The 18,837-nt window shown below is 45.4% G+C and overlaps 1 protein-coding gene and 1 long non-coding RNA gene across 7 annotated transcripts in view; one reads left to right on the top strand and one right to left on the bottom strand.

The window, feature by feature from the left end:
- Window positions 1–1,504: 1,504 nt before the first annotated feature.
- LTBP1 (latent transforming growth factor beta binding protein 1) overlaps window positions 1,505–18,837 on the top strand; it is a 417,364-nt gene continuing 400,031 nt past the window's right edge. For 3 of the 6 annotated variants that reach the window (XM_082426966.1, XM_082426962.1, XM_082426958.1), the window contains exons 1-2: window positions 1,506–2,363; window positions 3,429–3,499. In XM_082426966.1, the coding sequence (XP_082283092.1) occupies window positions 1,894–2,363; window positions 3,429–3,499 (541 nt within the window). In that variant the 5' untranslated portion in view covers window positions 1,506–1,893. Of the gene's footprint in view, window positions 2,364–3,428; window positions 3,500–18,837 lie in introns of all 6 variants that reach the window. The other 3 variants (XM_082426963.1, XM_082426964.1, XM_082426965.1) reach the window with 2 other exon arrangements.
- The window catches only part of LOC309643877, a 141,926-nt gene continuing 127,755 nt past the window's right edge, over window positions 4,667–18,837 (bottom strand). Inside the window, exon 2 of the long non-coding RNA XR_014254121.1 lies at window positions 4,667–13,806. This is a non-coding gene — a long non-coding RNA (uncharacterized lncRNA). The remainder of the gene's footprint in view (window positions 13,807–18,837) is intronic.

The following is an 18,837-nucleotide window of genomic DNA, read 5'->3' as shown; positions in this document are numbered from 1 at the left end:
AAAAGTTGCGCCTGTGATACTTCATATCTGCAAAGGGTCAACCTCTCTGCTTGCCTCAGAGTAGCACTTGGTGGAAATTTATTAGCTTGTGCTGTGTCCTTTATACAGAACCCCAGGCTGGGAAGCAGTTTCTTCACCCACCCTCCTTCCTCAATCTTCTCAGCTGGTTCCCTTTGGCCTGGCTCAGAGACTGACCTTGAGTGACCTCACTCATCTTGTCCACAGGGATGTTCTTAGAGCCACAGACTCAGGGCTGGAAGGAATTTTTAATCCAGCTTCTCTGTTGGATTATAGAGGAGGAAGTCGAGGTTCCGAGAGGAGAGGCGAACTGCCTGTGGTCTTTCAGCTACTTAGCGGCAGTGTTGGGACTGAACTGAGGTCTCTGCCTCTGGTCAGATGCTGTTTATTCTGTGACTGGCTCTCAGAGTGTGTTCTCACATGAAACTGGTGCTCAGGCAGATGGACTGAGACCCTCTCCTGCCAAATCAAATATTGGAGGTCTTTCTCCAATGTACAGAAAAAATAGATTGAGGGATTAAGTTTCTTCAACTTTAAATTATTTTCTATTAATTCTTCTTTAACCATTGTCACCTGCTACCAACCGTCCACTAGCCAATGCGGGTTTTCTATTGCATTCATGTAATAAAAGCGTGAATTCTGCTGGAGACACCGTTTTAAATTCAAATGCTAGAAGTAAATATGTTACTATTTCATGGTTTCCACCCATCAGCACCTTGACCCCAGGGACTCTGCCCCCTGGGACATTCTTCATCTCCCTTAATGTGATTTTGGGTCATCTCCAGTGAGTGATCCTTTCCTTTCGGATAGGGGGTCCAGGGAACTGATCTGACTTTAAAAAGAGACTAATAATGGCTTGGCGTTGTCATGGATTCTAAGCCCTGTATTCCTATCATAAAGGCCTTTTCACCAGGAGCAGGGCTGCCTGCGGGGTGGATTCCTGTTGCGGTTTTCCCCGTCTACGCGGGCGCCCCCTGCTGCCCACCGGGGTACATGCCAAGAGAGGAGTAGGGTACCAGAAGTTGCACACTCAGAAACAGTCACGCGGAGTTTACAATCCCAAAGAGAACCATCTAAACACTTTCGATGGACACTCGGCGCACCCCGAGCAGTCCTTTCTGGGGCCCGATCTGGTATTTTAATCCAATACCCGCAGCAAGTATCCGAGCAAACACGGATAAGAAAATGACTGGAAATGCCTTCCAGACAGTATAAAATGAGTCCTGTGGGGCTTCTAGAAGGAAAGGACCGTTCAGTGACTTTGCCGAGTCCTTTGTCCTTCCCCGGGAGACGGGATCGAGGAGCGGGGACCTCTGCCTTGCCGACCCGTAGGAACAATCGATGTGGATGTGGAGGGTGGCGGCGTGTTCTCGGGCTCATCTCACGCTTTCCCCAATTAGGATTTACTGCCTGACGTCACGTCTGCCGGAGATTGGCTGTTCAGATCTGACACTCGGTTCCACGGCGAGAGAAACTTTTTAAAGACTTTGCAGCCCGGGCTGCCGCTGAGTGTCCCGCGGGCTCACACCGGCCCTCGCCCACTCTCGTCGGGTCCCGGGCGCGGCAGCCCCTGGGCCGGCGGCGGGGCGAGCGGACCCTCACCTTGCGCGGCCGGCGCCCCTCGCCCCTCCCCTCCCGGGCCCCGCGTTCCCCACCCCCACCCCGCCCCCTCCTCCCCGCCGCTTTCGGCTGGGGTCTGGGGCCGTTCAGCAGCCCGCAGAACTTCCTCTCCTGCAACCGAGTTTTCCTCCTCCCAGCCTTTCCCGGGCTCCCGGTTGTTCTCGGGGGAGCCTGAGCACGCGCGGGCGGCCGCACCGGGCGAGCGGCGCGGCCGGGGGCGGGCGCCGGGGCCGGGGGCGCCGGCTGGGGCCCGCGATGGCGGGGGCCTGGCTCAGGTGGGGGCTCCTGCTCTGGGCAGGGTTGCTCGCGTCCTCGGTGCACTGCCGGGTGCGGAGGATCACGTATGTGGTGCGCCCGGGCCCCGGCCTGGCGGCGGGCGCCTTGCCCCTGGGCGGGCCCCAGCGCCCGCGGACCTTCAACGTCGCGCTCAACGCCAGGTACAGCCGTAGCTCGGCGGGCGCCGGGGCCCCCTCGGAGCGGACTCGGCGCACCAGCCCGCCCGGCGGCGCGGCCCTGCAGGGGCTCCGGCCGCCGCCACCGCCACCGCCGGAGCCGGCGCGTCCCGGGGGCTCCGGCGGGCAGCTCCACCCCAAGCCTGGCGGTCACCCGGCGGCCGCCCCGTTCGCCAAACAAGGCAGGCAAGCGGTGCGCTCCAAAGTGCCGCAGGAGACCCAGAGCAGCGGGGGCTCGAGGCTGCAGGTTCACCAGAAGCAGCAGCTGCAGGGGTAAGCCCACACCCTCCCTCCTTCCTCGCGCACGCCGCCCGCGCGGGGACCCGGGGAGTCGCGGCCCCTCGGAGCCCAGCGGTGGCCGTGGGCGTCGTGCGCCGTCGGTGGGTCGTCTCCTTCCCGCCCGCCTCTGCCTGCCTCGCTCGGAGCGCGGCGGGAAGAGCGGAGTGCTGGGAAGCCGGGGAACTCTGACTGAGGATAAACTCCGATCGCATTGTTACTGAGCTGCGGGTAAACACAAAAGGCATTTCTGCCTGGGGCGTAACCTCCTGTTCGCGAACCAAACTACTCCTAGAAGATGGGCGTAAACATGAAGTCACTACAGCTTAATCCCTCAGCATCAATTAAACTTCTCTTTGCAGCTCAGTTTAATTTTTTTTTCGAGCTAATGGAAAAAAAAAAAAGTTTGGAGAAGGGCTGCCTGTAAAGATCCACTTCCTGTTCTGTGACCTGGAATTTTCAGCATCCTAGTAATTGTGAGCTTGGCTTCCCTGCACCTGTGGGGTCTGCTTTCCTGGGGCAGCGTGTCTTAGCATTGACAGGCGTTTCGGTTGGATAGTTTGTTACTCGGCGTTCATAAACGTCCTCCCTGCCCCTCCTCCTCATTAATCACAGGTTGAGAGTGTGGGGGAAGACTTGTTTTGCTTATTTGTTGTTGTTGTTGTTTTTTTCTTCAGGGGTGGTTCCAAGCGTTGTGATTTCACTCCTGTTTGGACGCCTCTCTCTGAAACTCAGATTCAATTTAAAACGTGGGCGCAGATAATACACAAAATACATTTGGCTCTACTTTACTTTTGGAGTTAAGAAAACCGTTTATTTGGACCTTGTTCTCCCCTCCTGTATAGTTCTAGGTTATGCAGGCTTTGGTTCTCCCATCCTTCCCTTATACACTGTCCTTACCCTTCTACTTGGGCAGCTTTGGGTTGGACATCCTGGGTCCCTGTTACGAAGCCAGAGGAATGTGGAAGCAGGAGGCTGGGCTTGCAGGAGCCCCCTGGAGGCTTGGGTTCTCTGGAACGGAGTGTTGCTACTACTGGACTCAGGGGTCTTGCTTTGTTTCAGGGTCAATGTCTGTGGAGGGCAGTGCTGCCATGGCTGGAGTAAGGCCCCTGGCTCCCAGAGATGCACCAAACGTAAGTTTCCATGTTCACAGCAGCCCTGCACAGTAGGTGAAGTGGGTCTGTCCACACTGGGCATCCCACAGGGGTCACTTGAAGAGGCTATGCAATGTCTGTGATGCAATCTACCCCGTTATCTGAAGCCTTCATCACCACCCAGGGAGGGCTGGGCCAGGGTAATGATGGTATCAAGGCCAGCCACGATTCACTGTACAAAACCGTGCCGTGCATCCAAGATTCCCTTGCACCCAGCCGTGGTATTAATTACTCTGTTACAACCGTGAATCAGGGGCTAGGAAAAGAAATTCCCATTGGAGGATGTGCCATATGGCAGAACCAGTACAATTAATTTAAACATGGATATCGACAAATGAAAAACATTCTTTAAGTTGATGGTAGGAGGGGAATGGGAAGTAGGAGGCCCTGCTCTGGAATAAAACATCAGTAGTGTTAAAGCTTTCTGAAAACAGCACTCAGAATCTGCCATCCTTGTGGCCTGTTTCCTAGGAGGTAACCCCTCTACTGTTCTTCAGAACTGACAAGTGGGTTTTCCTGCAGTGCTTCTCCAGCTAATACTCAGGCTTAGCAGTGTTTCGAAACATGTATTAATGATGCATATAAATTTGAGAACATCAGAAAATATTTCCCTCTGCATTGTGAAATTAAGGATTAAGGTAAAATATTCTTTGAGGGTCCTCTTGACGAGTTGATTCTGTCTGGTGCTAATTGGAAATAAAGAAATCTTACTTCCATTCAGAAAAAGTTAAGCATTCTTATGTGTTCTCTGCATAGAGTTTGAACCATAAACATGTGGATTAGAGTCGTTCAAAATTTTAGCTGCTTATTGGTATTCAGTGTAATAAGTAAAATTTAGCAATTTGTCTCGTATACGGTTTGGATTTTAAAATGCTGGTGAATGAATTAAAAAAATTTTCTGTTGCGGTCATTTCTATTACAGTCCTTCTTGTGAACTTGCTTGTTGGAAGATGCCTTCAATCCCTGAAAGAAACAGGACTTTGGCATAGTGGCTTTAGTTTTGTAAAAAGCAATGTCCAGGTGGGTTATGATTTGGCTGTGATCAAGGAGCAGTGGCAGACATGAACTCACTAATCAGCCTCCTTGTTATTCAACTCAAACCGCTAGATCAGAAATACTCAGGGTTGTAGGCGTTTTATTTTTTAATTTTTAATTTAAAATTTATTTTATTTATTTATTTTTGGCTGTGTTGGGTCTTCGTCGCTGCACGCATGCTTTCTCTAGTTGTGACGAGCGGGGGCTACTCTTCGTTGCGGTGCGCGGGTTTCTCATTGTGGTGGCTTCTCTTGGTGCGGAGCACGGGCTCTAGGCGCGTGGGCTTCAGTAGCTGTGGCACGTGGGCTTCAGTAGTTGTGGCTCACGGGCTTAGTTGCTCTGCGGCGTGTGGGATCTTCCTGGACCAGGGCTCGAACCCGTGTCCCCTGCATTGGCAGGTGGGATTCTTAACCACTGTGCCACCAGGGAAGCCCCAGGCATTTTAGATTAAGTCGTAATTCTTCACTTCTTAGATTACACTTGACAACAGTGCACCAGCATTTTCCTGAGTTTACAATTGCTTGGGTCCAATTACATACCCTCTCCTCCCTTCGATAACTCCTGCTCAAAACCTGATATGATGTTGTTTGCCTGTTATGTGCAGACAGCCCATCCATGACAGCAGCATTGCTGTGTAAAGTGGGGCATTGCTGTGTAAAGATTAAAGATACAGAGCAGGTTGTTATAGATGATGGCGAGTGCTCCTTGATGCCCATTAGAGAGACTGTGTTAAGACTTTGAAAGAAGTTTACTTGGCAAATGATGCCGTTGAGTGCCCTCTCTGAAAAGAGAGTAGTACCCCATTCTTAGGTTGTCTGAGGATTTGCAGATCCAAAGATGTTCTAGAAGATCCAAAGATGCTCTAGAAGGAGAACATCCGAGCTTGAGGAATCACCTCATGGCTTCCTGCTTCTCCAGGTGAGGGAGGCAAGGGCACAAGTGTTCCTCGGTTTAGCCAGGTTTGCCCTCTGGTGACCCAGAAAGAGAAAGGCTGCAAAAGGCTACCAGTCAGAAAAGTTAGGGTTGAACAGTTACTGTATACAGTGTTCCAGAGGAAGTTGCTCCGTTGCCTTAGTCTCATGATACTGATAACAAACGCTTCCGGCTTTTGGTTGAAGTTATCCTTCCAGCTTCTAGAAGGTAGCCCTTGGACAGCACCGGCACCTAAGCAATCAGTGCAACATTAGCCTTCCAGTACTGCCCAATCTGACAAATTAATTCAGGCCCAAATGCTGGAAGCTTAAATCACAACTTCTTTCAAGAACAGTTGTGTTTTTTTTTTTTTTTTTAACTTTGGATGGATTTATTTATTTATTTATTTATTTGTTTATTTATTTATGGCTGTGTTGGGTCTTCGTTTCTGTGCGAGGGCTTCCTCCAGTTGCGGCAAGTGGGGGCCACTCTTCATCGCGGTGCACGGGCCTCTCACTGTCGCGGCCTCTCTTGTTGCGGAGCACAGGCTCCAGACGCGCAGGCTCAGTAGTTGTGGCTCACGGGCCTAGTTGCTCCGCGGCACGTGGGATCTTTCCAGACCAGGGCTCGAACCCGTGTCCCCTGCATTGGCAGGCAGATTCTCAACCACTTCGCCACCAGGAAAGCCCAGTTGTGTTTTTAAAAATGATGCTGGGTTAGGTCAGTGCTCAATCCAAAGCAATATACGCTAGATGGATATGTTTCAATGGGGAGTCTTGTGTTTGTCTGGCAGAGCCAGGGAGATGAGGGAGCCTTATGCCTTCACACGGGACGACTGGCGTTACCACTGATGCGGCAAAACTTGTGTCCATGGCTAAGCAGTGTGACACCAGGAAAGACCCCTGGCCTTGGGTGCAGGAAACCTGAGTTTAAACCCTCAAGCCTTCACTAGCTGTGTGGCCTTGGGGAATTCATTTGACCTCTCTGACCCTTATATTTTCCCATCCTGAAATGACTGTGCTAAAAACTTGACTACCGGGACTTCCCTGGCGGTCCAGTGGATAAGACTCCACGTTTCCACTGCAGGGGGTGTGGGTTCGATCCCTGGTTGGGGAACTAAGATCCCACATGCCGTACGGCGTGGCCAAAAAAACAAAACAAAACAAAAAAACCCCAAAACTTGACTACTTTCTAGGATTGTTACAGGTATCAAGGTGAAAGAGAATGATGGATGTGAAAGCCTTGATGAAACCAGAAGGAGTCTTAGAGTTTATTATTGAATCAAGCCAAGTAAATTCTGTCTCATTTATCTATTATTTGGTTTTCTTTTTTCCATATGTATGTTTCTCCAGCTATTGTCGTCATCTTCTTTTCAAAGAATATACATGTGGATCCCTTTTTATATTACAGCTTTAAAGTAGTTTAGGGCTGGGGGAGGGGGAAATAGGGAGATATTGGTCAAGGGGTTCAAAGTTTCAGTCCCTCAGGATGAATAAGTTCTGGAGATCTAATATACAGCGGTGTGACTATAGTTAACATTACTGTGTTATATACTTGCAATTTCTTCAGAGGGTAGATCTTAGAGTGTTCCCACCACACACACACACACACACCCCCCCCCCAAATGTTAACTGTGTGGTGATGGGTATGTTTATTAGCTTGACTGTGGTGCTTATTTTACAACGTGTGCATATATCAAAACATTGTTATACACTTTAAATATATACAATTTTAATTTGTCAATTATAGCTCAATATAGATGAATAAAAAAAGGAATAAATGAAAAAGCCAGTCACTTCCATCCTGCCTGGCTTTGATTACTGAGAAAAAAGAAATAAAGTAGGCTGGGTTGTTCTGTATCCCAGAATGATTTATTTTAAAAGAACTTTAAAAGAGACTAAATATTAGATTATTTGTGTATCTCTAGTTCTCTTTGTGTAAAGCTTGCTGTTTAGATGGAAAATACTCCCCTAAGGTATTCATAAATTGAATGGAAAAAATTCTGACACCAGTTTTTATGACTACAACTACTTTGGTAAATACTAGTGAAATTTAGACTGCAAAAGAAATTGATTTGTGGTCTCTTTCCTCTCTCACTTCCTTATTATGCTGAGATTGAACAATTGCACTTGGATATGGTTTATTACACTTAACAAATACAAAAACCAATGGCATGTCAACATGAATTTCCTTATTAAGATAGTAATCATCATATACATAATTAACACAACATTATAAAACAACTATACTTCAAATAAAAAAAGGTAGTAGTTATCATACAATGTGTATGCACATTTACATGTGCACATTAAATTTAAATCAACAGCAAGGATGCCTTGTAATTGTCAGTTCTATTTTGAGGATAATTGAAAGGGTTTAGCTGAAGAATTTCAGTTTGTAGAGGCTGTTTTCCAGTTGATGCAAAAAATATTTCTGTGTAAGAGCTGGGATGTGTTTCTGTTGTTCACTTTGCTTAATCCTGTGAGGAAAACAAGGTGCCCCTTGGAGGCAGACTGGATTGTTTTTAGTTGATTGAAACTTAATTAAAATGGGCCATAGGCAAATGCTTCTGAAGACTGAAGATTTAGCGAACCTGAAATTGCCAATCAGAGAGATGTGAAACAAACAGCAGCAGACCCACACGGGGAGAGAGAATGGATGTGGGTGTCCACAATGGCAGCCCCGAGGGCTTTAGCCACCCAGTCTCTACACAGAGATGCCCAGTTGCATGTTGATGCTTCTTTTCCAGACACCCTCTGTATGTGTGTCTCTAGGCATTGAAATCACAGCTCGAGATATGGTATTTTAGTTATTAATGTGGAATGACTGCTGATAGTGATGTCCATTTTGGGCAAAGGAGAAGGCACTGCATCTGTTCCCTTTCCAAGGGGTTCACATTTATTGGGAGGGTGTTAACTTTTTTCCTGCCTATCCCCATTTTTGCATTTTGTTCCCTCTGTCTAAACTGAACCCACCCCCTCTTGGTTGTTCCAGTCTTTTCGTCCCCCTCTCAGGGTAAATGCAGGCCAGAGAGAGACATTGCCAGTGGGCTTAGCTTTAAAGAAGAGACTGGACTTGGGAACAGACAACACAAAAGAATAAAGGGGAGATGAGGGTGAGGCTGGGTTGGCAGGATGAGGTGGATGGAACAGGAAAGATGGCAGATCTGAATCCAAAGCGGGTACCTGGCACATGGCAGACCCTCCCTAAATGCATGGATGGTTCTTTCATTTCTTTAACGGATATCTGTTTAGCTTTTACCATGTGCCAGGGTCTATGAATAGAGGAGAAACGCAGCCAGCTGTAGAGAGTGCAGGGTCTGTTTTTACTCACTTAACTCATGGCACATCAGATGACTTGTTCTCTCCTTAGCAAGAAACAGAAAATCGATATTCCATTGCTTTTCCACTGGCATTCAGCCCACAGTGCTTTGGGGGAAAAAAAAACCAAAAGCCAACCCTAGACATTTTCCTTAATTATATACAGAAGAGACATAGTCACGTATGCCCTTGGTGCTTAGAGTTGCTGCAGTCAAGGGCATCGTCCATGAGTGTGGGGTGTGGCTGGAGTTGCAGGTGACAGAGGCCTTTCAGGCCATCTCCTGTCCCTCTTGGCTTGGCGTTGTGCTAGCTGAGCTCGGGAGTCGGGCCCAGAGTGATCACACAGTTTTCGTCTGCCCGCCGTGGCCATTGACAGCTGCTTCGCCAATAGATCCACAGTGAGGTTTATTGTGGCAGCTGCTGGGAGCACCGCCCCGGCCCCAGTGCTGGGAGCAGGGGTGGGAGGGTCGGCTGGAAAATCTTGTCGTGCAGCACAGACCGCCCGGTGAAGGGAGAAGGACCCAGAGGTCAAGTTCACACTGGGTCAAATATGTGTTCTCAGCACTGGTTAAAACAAACATTTAGGAACCATAAATCCTGGGCTGCGATCATACTTAAACCTTCATTGTGAAACCCTGCAGCCCCTGGGCCAACCTGAACACCCCGCCCGGCCACCCCTGCCCGGCCTGCTTTAGTGAAGTGTTTCTCTGCCCGGTGAACCCTTGGCCCTTAGGAAGCCTGACTTGTTCAAAGGACCTTTGGCCACCACAGGAGTCTGCTGTTTCTGAGCCTGTTATTTGTTGTCTTGGATATTCCAAACATACTCAAACATGTTTGGGAGCTCAAATAAATTTTCCTAAAATGCAGATTTTGCTTCCAAATTCTTTCTAGCAATGAACAGGGCAACTAGGAGCGCTAGGGCGGTGTCACCACTCTTGTAACACTGACCAAGGTCAGAGCACAGGCTGAGGAGCTGCTGATGAGGGGAGGGTAGTTGGTGCAGTGCTTTAGAGCCTGTGGAGGGCGTTCTCTTTCTTTCTTTTACTTTAAAAAAAAAAAAGGAATGCTTCACGAATTTGCATGTCATCCTTGTGCAGGGGTCATGCTAATCTTCTCTGTATCTTTCCGATATTAGTATATGTGCTGCAGAAGCCAGCACTGGAGAGCATTTTCTTGACCTTCACACCCTGGGAGTGTAGACCAGGCAGCCATGATTTATTACCCCCTTTTTAAATAGGGGGCAGGGCTCAGACCCCACCCCAGCTCTGTGGCTCTTGGTTTATTGTTCTTTCTACTGCCCTAGGCTTCCTGGACGTCCAGTGTGGCAGCACCTCTCTTGAGGTCTTGGTCTTCGACTCTCCTGACAGCCCTGCTTTGGATTGGCTTTCACTGCCTAAATTCACTCTGTGATTTCCCAAGCCTGTAACAAAGTACCGCAAACTGGGTGACTTAGAACAACAGAAATGTATTGTCTCAGAGTTCTGGAGGCTAGAAGTCCAAAATCAGGGTGTCGAGAGGGTTGGTTCCTTGTGAGGGAAGATCTGTTCCAGGCCTCTCTCCCTGGCTAGCAGAAGGCTGTCTTCTCCTTGTGTTTCTTCACCTCATTTCCCCTCTATGCATGTCTATCTTTGTGTCCAAATTTCCCCTTTTTATAAGGACACCAGTCATATCAGATTAGAGCTCACCCTAATGACCTCGTTTTTAACTTGATTATCTCTGTAAGGACCGTATCTCCAAATAAGGTCACAAACTAAGGTACCAGGGATCAGGGCTCCAACATAGCTTTCTTTGTGGGGGGAACCATTCAACTCATAATAGAAGGCCATAGATGCTCTGCATGTGGGCTTGAGAAGTGGGCTACTCAGAGCTGGGCCACCCCTGTGGCAGTCAGGGATTCCCTAGCAATGACCCCAGGGTGGGTGGGCAGAGGCTCAGTTGCACTCCTCCCACATAGTCTGTGACTGTGGATCTAATGCGGCTTCTTCCCTAATTCAGGAGCTCTGGCTGCTTCAGGGAGCAGAAAATGTGAGGAATTGGCCACTGGTGATTTTGGTTATACCTCTGGCCATTTCCACTTGGTCTGCTTTAAAGAGATTCTATGGTGCGTCTTAAACATGAATGTGCAGCTGGTCCCTGGAGGAGTTTGTTAAACTGCTTTCTTGAATCAGAGTCTCTGGGATTTTTATTTAATAAGCACATCAGGTGATGCTGATGGAGGTGGCCCACCTTTTGAGAAACAATGATCCAGAAGGAACCCTGTCCTGGGCAATATTTATGACACTTTGTGTGGGAATATGAAGGCCAAGCCTAACACTTAGCAATTTAGAAACTTGTCAAGGCGGGAGCCTCTAAACATTGCTTTAGGTCAGTTTTAAATAGTACGTACAAAGATGGCTGCATACAGGGTTATTACACCCAGTTATTCTTTAGTTAGTTGAATGATAAATACATGTAATTTTATAAGAGTTGGACACTTGCAAAATTGTTAATGATACATAGGTGGTTAAATAATTTGGGTTTAAAAAAGGTTGAAACACTTCGGAACACATTGGGTGCTTTTTCCACTAAATATTTTATTTTTAATTATAAAATATTTTAAATACACAAAAATGCAGAAAATAATATATCCAGCAGCTGCTCATCAGGCTCATGTTTTTAAAACCACCCTGATATGATAATTAAGCACAATAATTTACAGATAAGGGAGAAACTATGGTCTTATCTTGCTCTTTTTTTTTTTGGCTGTGTTGGATCTTCATTGCTGTACACGGGCTTTCTCTAGTTGTGGCGAGCGGGGGCTACTCTTCATGGCGGTGCACAGGCTTCTCATTGCGGTGGCTTCTGTTGTTGGTGGAGCATGGGCTCTGGGCGCGTGGGCTTCAGTAGTTGTGGCACACGGGCTCAGTAGTTGCAGTGCGTGGGCTCAGTAGTTGCGGTGCGCGTACTCTAGAGCACAGGCTCGGTAGTTGTGGCGCATGGGCTTAGTTGCTCCGTGGCATGTGGGATCTTCTGGGACCAGGGATCGAACCCGTGTCCCTTGCACTGGCAGGTGGATTCTTAACCACTGCACCACCAGGGTTATCTTGCTCTAGCTGCATGTTTTACTAATGATGTTTCCTATCTTCCTAGGGGAGAGAAAATAGTACATAATTTGTTGGTGTGACACAAACTGGTTGTTTTGGTACTTATGGAAAAGTACATCAGAGCTGTATTTGTATAAGCTCACGTGCACCTGTTAATTTGCCTAGCTTATTATTAAGGATTGAACATTTCATGTAAGCACAGTCCATTGGGCACCAAGAATCTGTGTGCACGGTGTCATTTAGACCCAAGACAATGTGGTTACAAGAAGGAGATGCTACCTGTTACCGTCCCACCTGACCCCGCCTTTCTTGCCTTCCTCCTCTTTCTCTCTCTCCTTACTAGGCCTCAGTTTTGCTTTCCCTGAACTAGAGGCAGTATAGGTCCATGGTTAGAAGTTCAGTCTCTGGAGTTAGAATACAAGGCACCTAACTTGATGTTAACACTTTGTCAACACATCCTCACTATGTGACCTTGGACTGTGAGAGCTGGGGCAAGGCTAAGTTACCCCATTCACAGGACAGGTGTGATGATGGTTTGTGCCATCATTCAGAGGCTTGTTGGGGGACCGCATGAAGTAATATACAAAGAGTTCTTGGAGAGCAGCTGCCCCCCCTGCCCCCTGCACAACAGTATTTGACAAATGTGAGCTCTCAGGTGTTCCTGTTTGCTTGCTTAGACCCTCTCCCTCCTGGGCGCCTCAGCTTTTTACACACCCCTCTTGGTGTTTCTCAGATCCCCTGGTGAAAATCATGGCTCTCTCTTCCCCTCTCTGGGAGCGCTCTGTTTTCACTCTTACTTTGTGGCTGGCCCAGGGTAGAGGGGCATCTGCCTCCCCATCAACATGGAGCTCCTGGGGAGCGGCATTTTCTTTCTTTCTTTTTTTTTAAGACCACTTTTAAAAAATAAATTTATTTATGTATTTATTTTTGGCTGCGTTGGGTCTTCATTGCTGCACACAGGCTTTCTCTAGTTGCAGAGAGCGGAGGCTACTCTTCGTTGCGGAGCACGGGCTCTAGGGCGCGTGGGCTTCAGTAGTTGTGGTACATGGGCTTATTTGTCCGCGGGATGTGGGATCTTCCCAGACCAGGGATCCAACCTGTGTTGGTCCATGCATCGGCAGGCGGATTCTTAACCACTGTGCCACCAGGGAAGTCCTGCAGGATTTTCTTTGTGTCATTTTAAGTACCCAGGCTCCGTTCCTTGCCATAGTACAAATGCTAACTGAATCGAGTAGAATTGAATTGAACCAGTATCTCTGATTTTGCAGTGTTGTAAATACTATCCTCTAAATGCTACATAAAGAATTCTACTTCCTTTTTTGTTTCCTCTCACCTTTGGGCAATAATTCTCCTTTGGTTTTCTTTCTACTATTTTTTCTGTGTGCTTATTATCCCTTGCCCGACAGACACTGCTTATTATGACAGCTTTTCAAGGACACACCACCTTATTCCATTTCCTCCTCCTTCTCTGAAGGCTACCCTGGCATGGCCCAAACTTTAAGACAGCTTTTCCTTTCTCACTGCCAATTTTAGAATCTTTCTGCTAAACATCATCTGATAGAGATTTGGGACTAAGTAAAATGAATGTTGTATGATTTTCCCTGTAATTTTAGATCCCCAAGTGCTGCTCTTGGCCAACTACACTATTCCCTGTGGTTTTTTCACTCCACTACATTTGAGTAATATTGTTGGCATGCACCTAAGTAAACAGTTTGCGAAATGTCGTGTTTTGTAAATTAGGAGATGGGTGGGCTGGTTTTTTAATACATGCTCTTGGTTCTGCTGGACCAGAGGAAGGATGAGTTTGGTCAGTGGATGGGAAGACAAATTGGAGGAAGGTTTTTTTTTTTATTTGTTTTATTTATTTATTTTTGGCTGCATTGGGTCTTCGTTGCTGCACGCGGGCTTTCTCTAGTTGTGGCGAGCGGGGCGTGGGCTTCTCATTACAGTGTCTTTGTTGCGGAGCACGGGCTCTAGGCGCGTGGGCTTCAGTAGTTGTGGCACTTGGGCTCAGTAGTTGTGGCTCGAGGGCTCTAGAGCACAGGCTCGGTAGTTGTGACACACGGGCTTAGTTGTTCCACGGCATGTGGGATCTTCCCACACCAGGGCTCGAACCCGTGTCCCCTTCATTGGCAGGTGGATTCTTAACCACTGCACCACCAGGGAAGTCCCTGGAGGAAGGTGTTTTTAACTGAAGTTTATGTGGTCAATTTACTCATCAGTTATTTAAAGGTGAGAACTGAATGGTTGGAGGGGAACCTTCAGAGGTATACTTTGGTAATGAATTAAGGGAGAATCTTCACAGGGGAAAGAAGATGTAACCAGCAAAAAGCCACTGGAGGAAAAGAGGATCATAAAATAAGGAAAATATAATACTAAGGATCCTTTGTCTTTGTAGACTTTAAAATGTTTGTATTTCTTATAGGATTACCAAACAATTCCAATCTCCCTTTCAATCTTGCAGGAACTTCAGTTTATCATTATAACTATAAAATAAAAGTAGAATCTCTATCCTTTCACCCATATGTGTTACATTTAACACCATATCAAGTGGGCAGTTAACAATTAGCATCTTCAACATGTTTCATTGTAAAAGCCATTTAAGTCGGCTAAGAGGTACCACCTCACCTTGATGAATCATTTGCTACATTGGTTCAAGAGTGGGAGCGCTTTTGTCTCTGCCATTAGCTGTGAAGTTTCAAGCAGATCAATTAACTCCTCAGATCTTTTTTTCAAGCTGAATGAAATGAATGGGGATAGGGCCATTCATCACCCAACCTAATTCAAGTCATTCTTGTGAATATTGGGCATACAAATCCTCTTCCGTCTTAACTTTTTTTTTTTTTAATTGGAGTATAATTGCTTCACAATGTTGTGTTAGTTTGTGCTGTACGACGAAGTGAATCAGCCATATGGACACATATATCTCCTCCCTCTTGGACCTACCCCCACCCCCCAACCGAATCCCACCCCCCAACCGAATCCCACCCATCTAGGTCACCACAGAGCACCAAGCTGAGCTTCCTGTGCTATACAGCGGGTTCCCACTAGCTATCTATTTTACACATTTTTCACATTGTATCACTGTTGTGTGTGTGCACTGGTGGATGTGTGCTTCCCGGCTTGATGTGAGCTCTGTCTGTGAGGGTAGTGATCAATACCATAACCATCTTTTTATCCTCGGTACCTAGTAAGCACATAGACTTTTATGGAAGGAATGAATGAATGAATGATTAAATGAATGAATGAATTCATTTGTTGTACATTCACTGAGTCCCTGTGTGCTAGGTACTGGCACACAGAAGGTGTTAAGGTTTTATTTTCTATGAAGAAAATAAAACAGGGCAAGAGGATAGAGAGTGTTGGGGGCCGGGGGAAGGGGGATGGAGTAAGGAAAGGTCACTGTAAGGAAGTGGTTTATGAGACCTGTGTGATACGAAAGGGTCTGGTGGAAGAGCCTTTTTGGACAAGAGAACAGCTAGCACAAAGGCCCTGGCGTGGGAATAGGCCTGGCCCTGTACAGGGACCCAGAAGTGAGTTTTGTGGGGTTGTTAGTGTAGACTAGAGTAATAGCTGATAAGGGAGACAGGGCTGGATCCCCAGTCAGGTCTTGTAGGCTGTGGAAAGCCATAAATAGGGGACTTACAAATGCAAGTAGATTTTATTATTAAGGAATAAACACAATACAGGATTTGGTATTTATCAGCACTACTTTTGTATGTCTGTGAGTCTGTTTCTGTTTTGTAAATAAGTTCATTTGTATCATATTTTAGATTCCATGTATAAAGTGGAAGTAAGTAAGTGGACTTACTTCACTTAGTATGACAATCTCTAGGTCCATCCATGTTGCTGCAAATGGCATTATTTCATTCTTTTTTATGGCTGAGTAGTATTCCATTGTATATATATGCCACATCTTCTTTATCCATTCATCCGTTGATGGACATTTAGGTTGTTTCCATGTCTTGGCTATTGTAAATAGTGTTGCTATAAACATTGGGGTTCATGTATCTTTTCAAATTATAGTTTTCCCTAGATATATGGCCAGGAGTGGGATTGCTGGATCATATGACAACTCTATGTTTGGTTTTTAAAGAAACCTCCATACTGTTTTCCATAGTGGCTGCACCAATTTACATTCCCACCGACAGTGTAGGTGTTTTCTTCACACCCTCTCCAGCATTTGTTATTTGTAGATTTCCTGATGATGCCCATTCTAACTGGTGTGCGGTAATACCTCACTGTTGTTTTGATTTGCATTTCTCTAATAATTAGTGATGTTGAACATCTTTTCATGTGCCTATTGGCCATCTGTATGTCTTCTTTGGAGAAATGTCTATTTAGGTCTTCTGCCTATTTTTTGATTGGGTCGTTGTTCTTTTTGTTATTGAGTTGTGTGAGTTGTTTGTACATCTTGGAAATTAAGCCCTTGTTGGTCACATTGTTTACAAATATTTTCTCCCATTCCATAGGTTGTCTTTTCATTTTGTTTATGGTTTCCTTTGCTGTGCAAAAGCTTATAAGTTTGATTAGGTCCCATTTGTTTATTTTTGCCTTTCTTTCTATTGCCTTGGGAGACTGACCTAAGAAAACATTGCTATGATTTATGTCAGAGAATGTTTTGGGTATGTTCTTTTCTAGGAGTTTTATGGTGTCATGTCTTATATTTAAGTCTTTAAGCCCTTTTGAGTTTATTTTTGTGTATGGTGTGAGGGTATGTTCTAACTTCATTGATTTACATGCAGCTGTCCAGCTTTCCCAACACGACTTGCTGAAGAGACTGTCTTTTCTTCATTGTATATTCTTGTCTCTTTTGTCAAAGATTAATTGACCGTACGTGTGTGGTTTTATTTCTGGGCTTTCTATTCTGTTCCATTGATCCATATGTCAGTTTTTGTGCCAGTACCATGCTGTTTTGATTACTATAGCTTTGTAGTATTGTCTGAAGTCTGGGAGGGTTATGCCTCCAGCTTTGTTCTTTTTCTTCTGGATTACTTTGGCAATTCTGGGTCTTTCATGGTTCCATATAAGTTTTAGGATTATTTGTTCTAGTTCTGTGAAAAATGTCATAGGTATTTGATAAGGGATTACATTAAATCTGTAGATTGCTTTGGGCAGTATGACCATTTTAACTGTATTAATTCTTCCAATTCAATGTTTCATTGTTCTCAATGTATAAGTCTTTCACCTACTTAGGTTTATTCCTAAGTATTTTTTTTTTTGGATGTGATTTTAAAAGGGATTGCTTTATTGCTTTCCCTTTCTGATATTTCATTGTTAGTATAAAGACATGCAACAGATTTCTGAATGTTAATTGAAAAATAACGTTTTAAATAGAAACTTGAATCACCTTTATTGTTAATTTTTATTGATGAGAAAAGCCGCATATAGAATAGTGAAGTACCCAAGGCCATACACAAATTACTGTTGCAGTCTAACTGCCTGCATTGTACCCAGATCGCCAGACCAGCCCCATGCTGATTGAACCTCTGTGCCTCTGCTGAGCTCTGGCAGAAGGTGACACTCTCACCAGAGCCATGAGGCCAAGACTTAGGATGGAAGTTTGAGGATAAAAAAAAAAAAAAAAGTCTTTGGTCACTGCTGTGTTGAAAAGCAAACTAGGGGGGGTCTTCACATGGTACTAAATAAAAAATAAAACGTTAAATCCTTTAAAAAACTTTAAACATAAAAATCCCAATCTTGTGCTTGTAGAAAATTGACAGAGAGCAGTTAGGATGTGTTAAAGTAAGAGTGTAAAATTTTTGGAATACATTTGAATTCTGTTCTGAAGTTTTCTTCAATGCCTCCACCCCATCTAACTTATTGTTGGTGGGGTGAGCCTGAGATAGGTGCAAAGGTAGCCTCTGCTGGGAGATTTTGTTCCTGATTGTAAATGAGGTTAATACCACCCTTTGCAGTTAAGATCAAATAAAATGAGGTTCATGAACATCCTTCACAGAAGAGCCCTATAAACATAAGGTGATATTATTAATAAAGTTTTTCTGGCTGTTTTGTGAAAACTTTTCAATTGTTGGTGAAAATGTTTTTTCTATAATGTGTTGGTATATTTCTTTTCTTGAAAATCAGAGTACTTGGGACTTCCCTGTTGGTCTAGCAGTTAAGACTCTGCACTCCCAATGCAGGGGGCCTGGGTTTGATCCCTGGTCAGGGAACTGGATCTCGCATGCATGCCGCAACTAAGAGCCCACATGCTGCAACTAAAGATCCCCGCACGCGGCGACAAAGATGCAGCGTGATGCAACTAAGACCTGGTGCAGCCAAATAAATAAATAAATATTAAAAAAAAAAAAAAAAAATATATATATATATATATATATATATATAAAAGAAAATTAGAATGCTTAATGTATTTCAGTAAGTTTTGGGGGTCACAGATCTTGTGTATCACATCTTTACATTGATCATCCCGTTTATGGTCTCTGGGGGCACGTCCTGGAAGTTGGCTTGAAGATAAGCAAAAATACCTAAATCTCCACTTTAATTCCCCGTCCACATGCACGAGTGATTTGCTTTATTCTCCTAAAAGTAGAGTGCAGGCAAAGACGAAGATTTCTTCTTTTGAGAAAGCTCCTTTTCTTTCTTATTGTGATAGTGAAAAGGTTATGTTTTTAGTCCAAAATTTCTCAGTAATTGGAGGTGAAATAATGCAGATGATAAATTAAAGGCAGGGACCCTGTTTTTGTTTTACTTTGTATCCTTTGGGAAGTTGGCCTACCCAGCAGTTCTGCGTATACAGTAGACCCTTAGTTGCTTGATTAATAAGCATTACAAGTCACATTTGTTTTGAGGGAAAGACCAGCTGAAATTCATTTAACTCAGTGGCTACCGAGATTATGTCAGTAAGCTGTTCCTTTTGTTATGAGAGAATGTATATTTCAGCAAACCTCCCTGGGTGATAGTTTTTAATGCTCAATATTGAGTGTTAGAGGCTCTTTCCCTGGTAAAA

This window comes from Balaenoptera physalus, assembly GCF_965194825.1.
Source record: "Balaenoptera physalus genome assembly, chromosome: 15".
In the NCBI taxonomy this organism is placed as follows: domain Eukaryota; kingdom Metazoa; phylum Chordata; class Mammalia; order Artiodactyla; family Balaenopteridae; genus Balaenoptera; species Balaenoptera physalus.
This window is presented reverse-complemented; position numbering and strand designations above follow the sequence as displayed.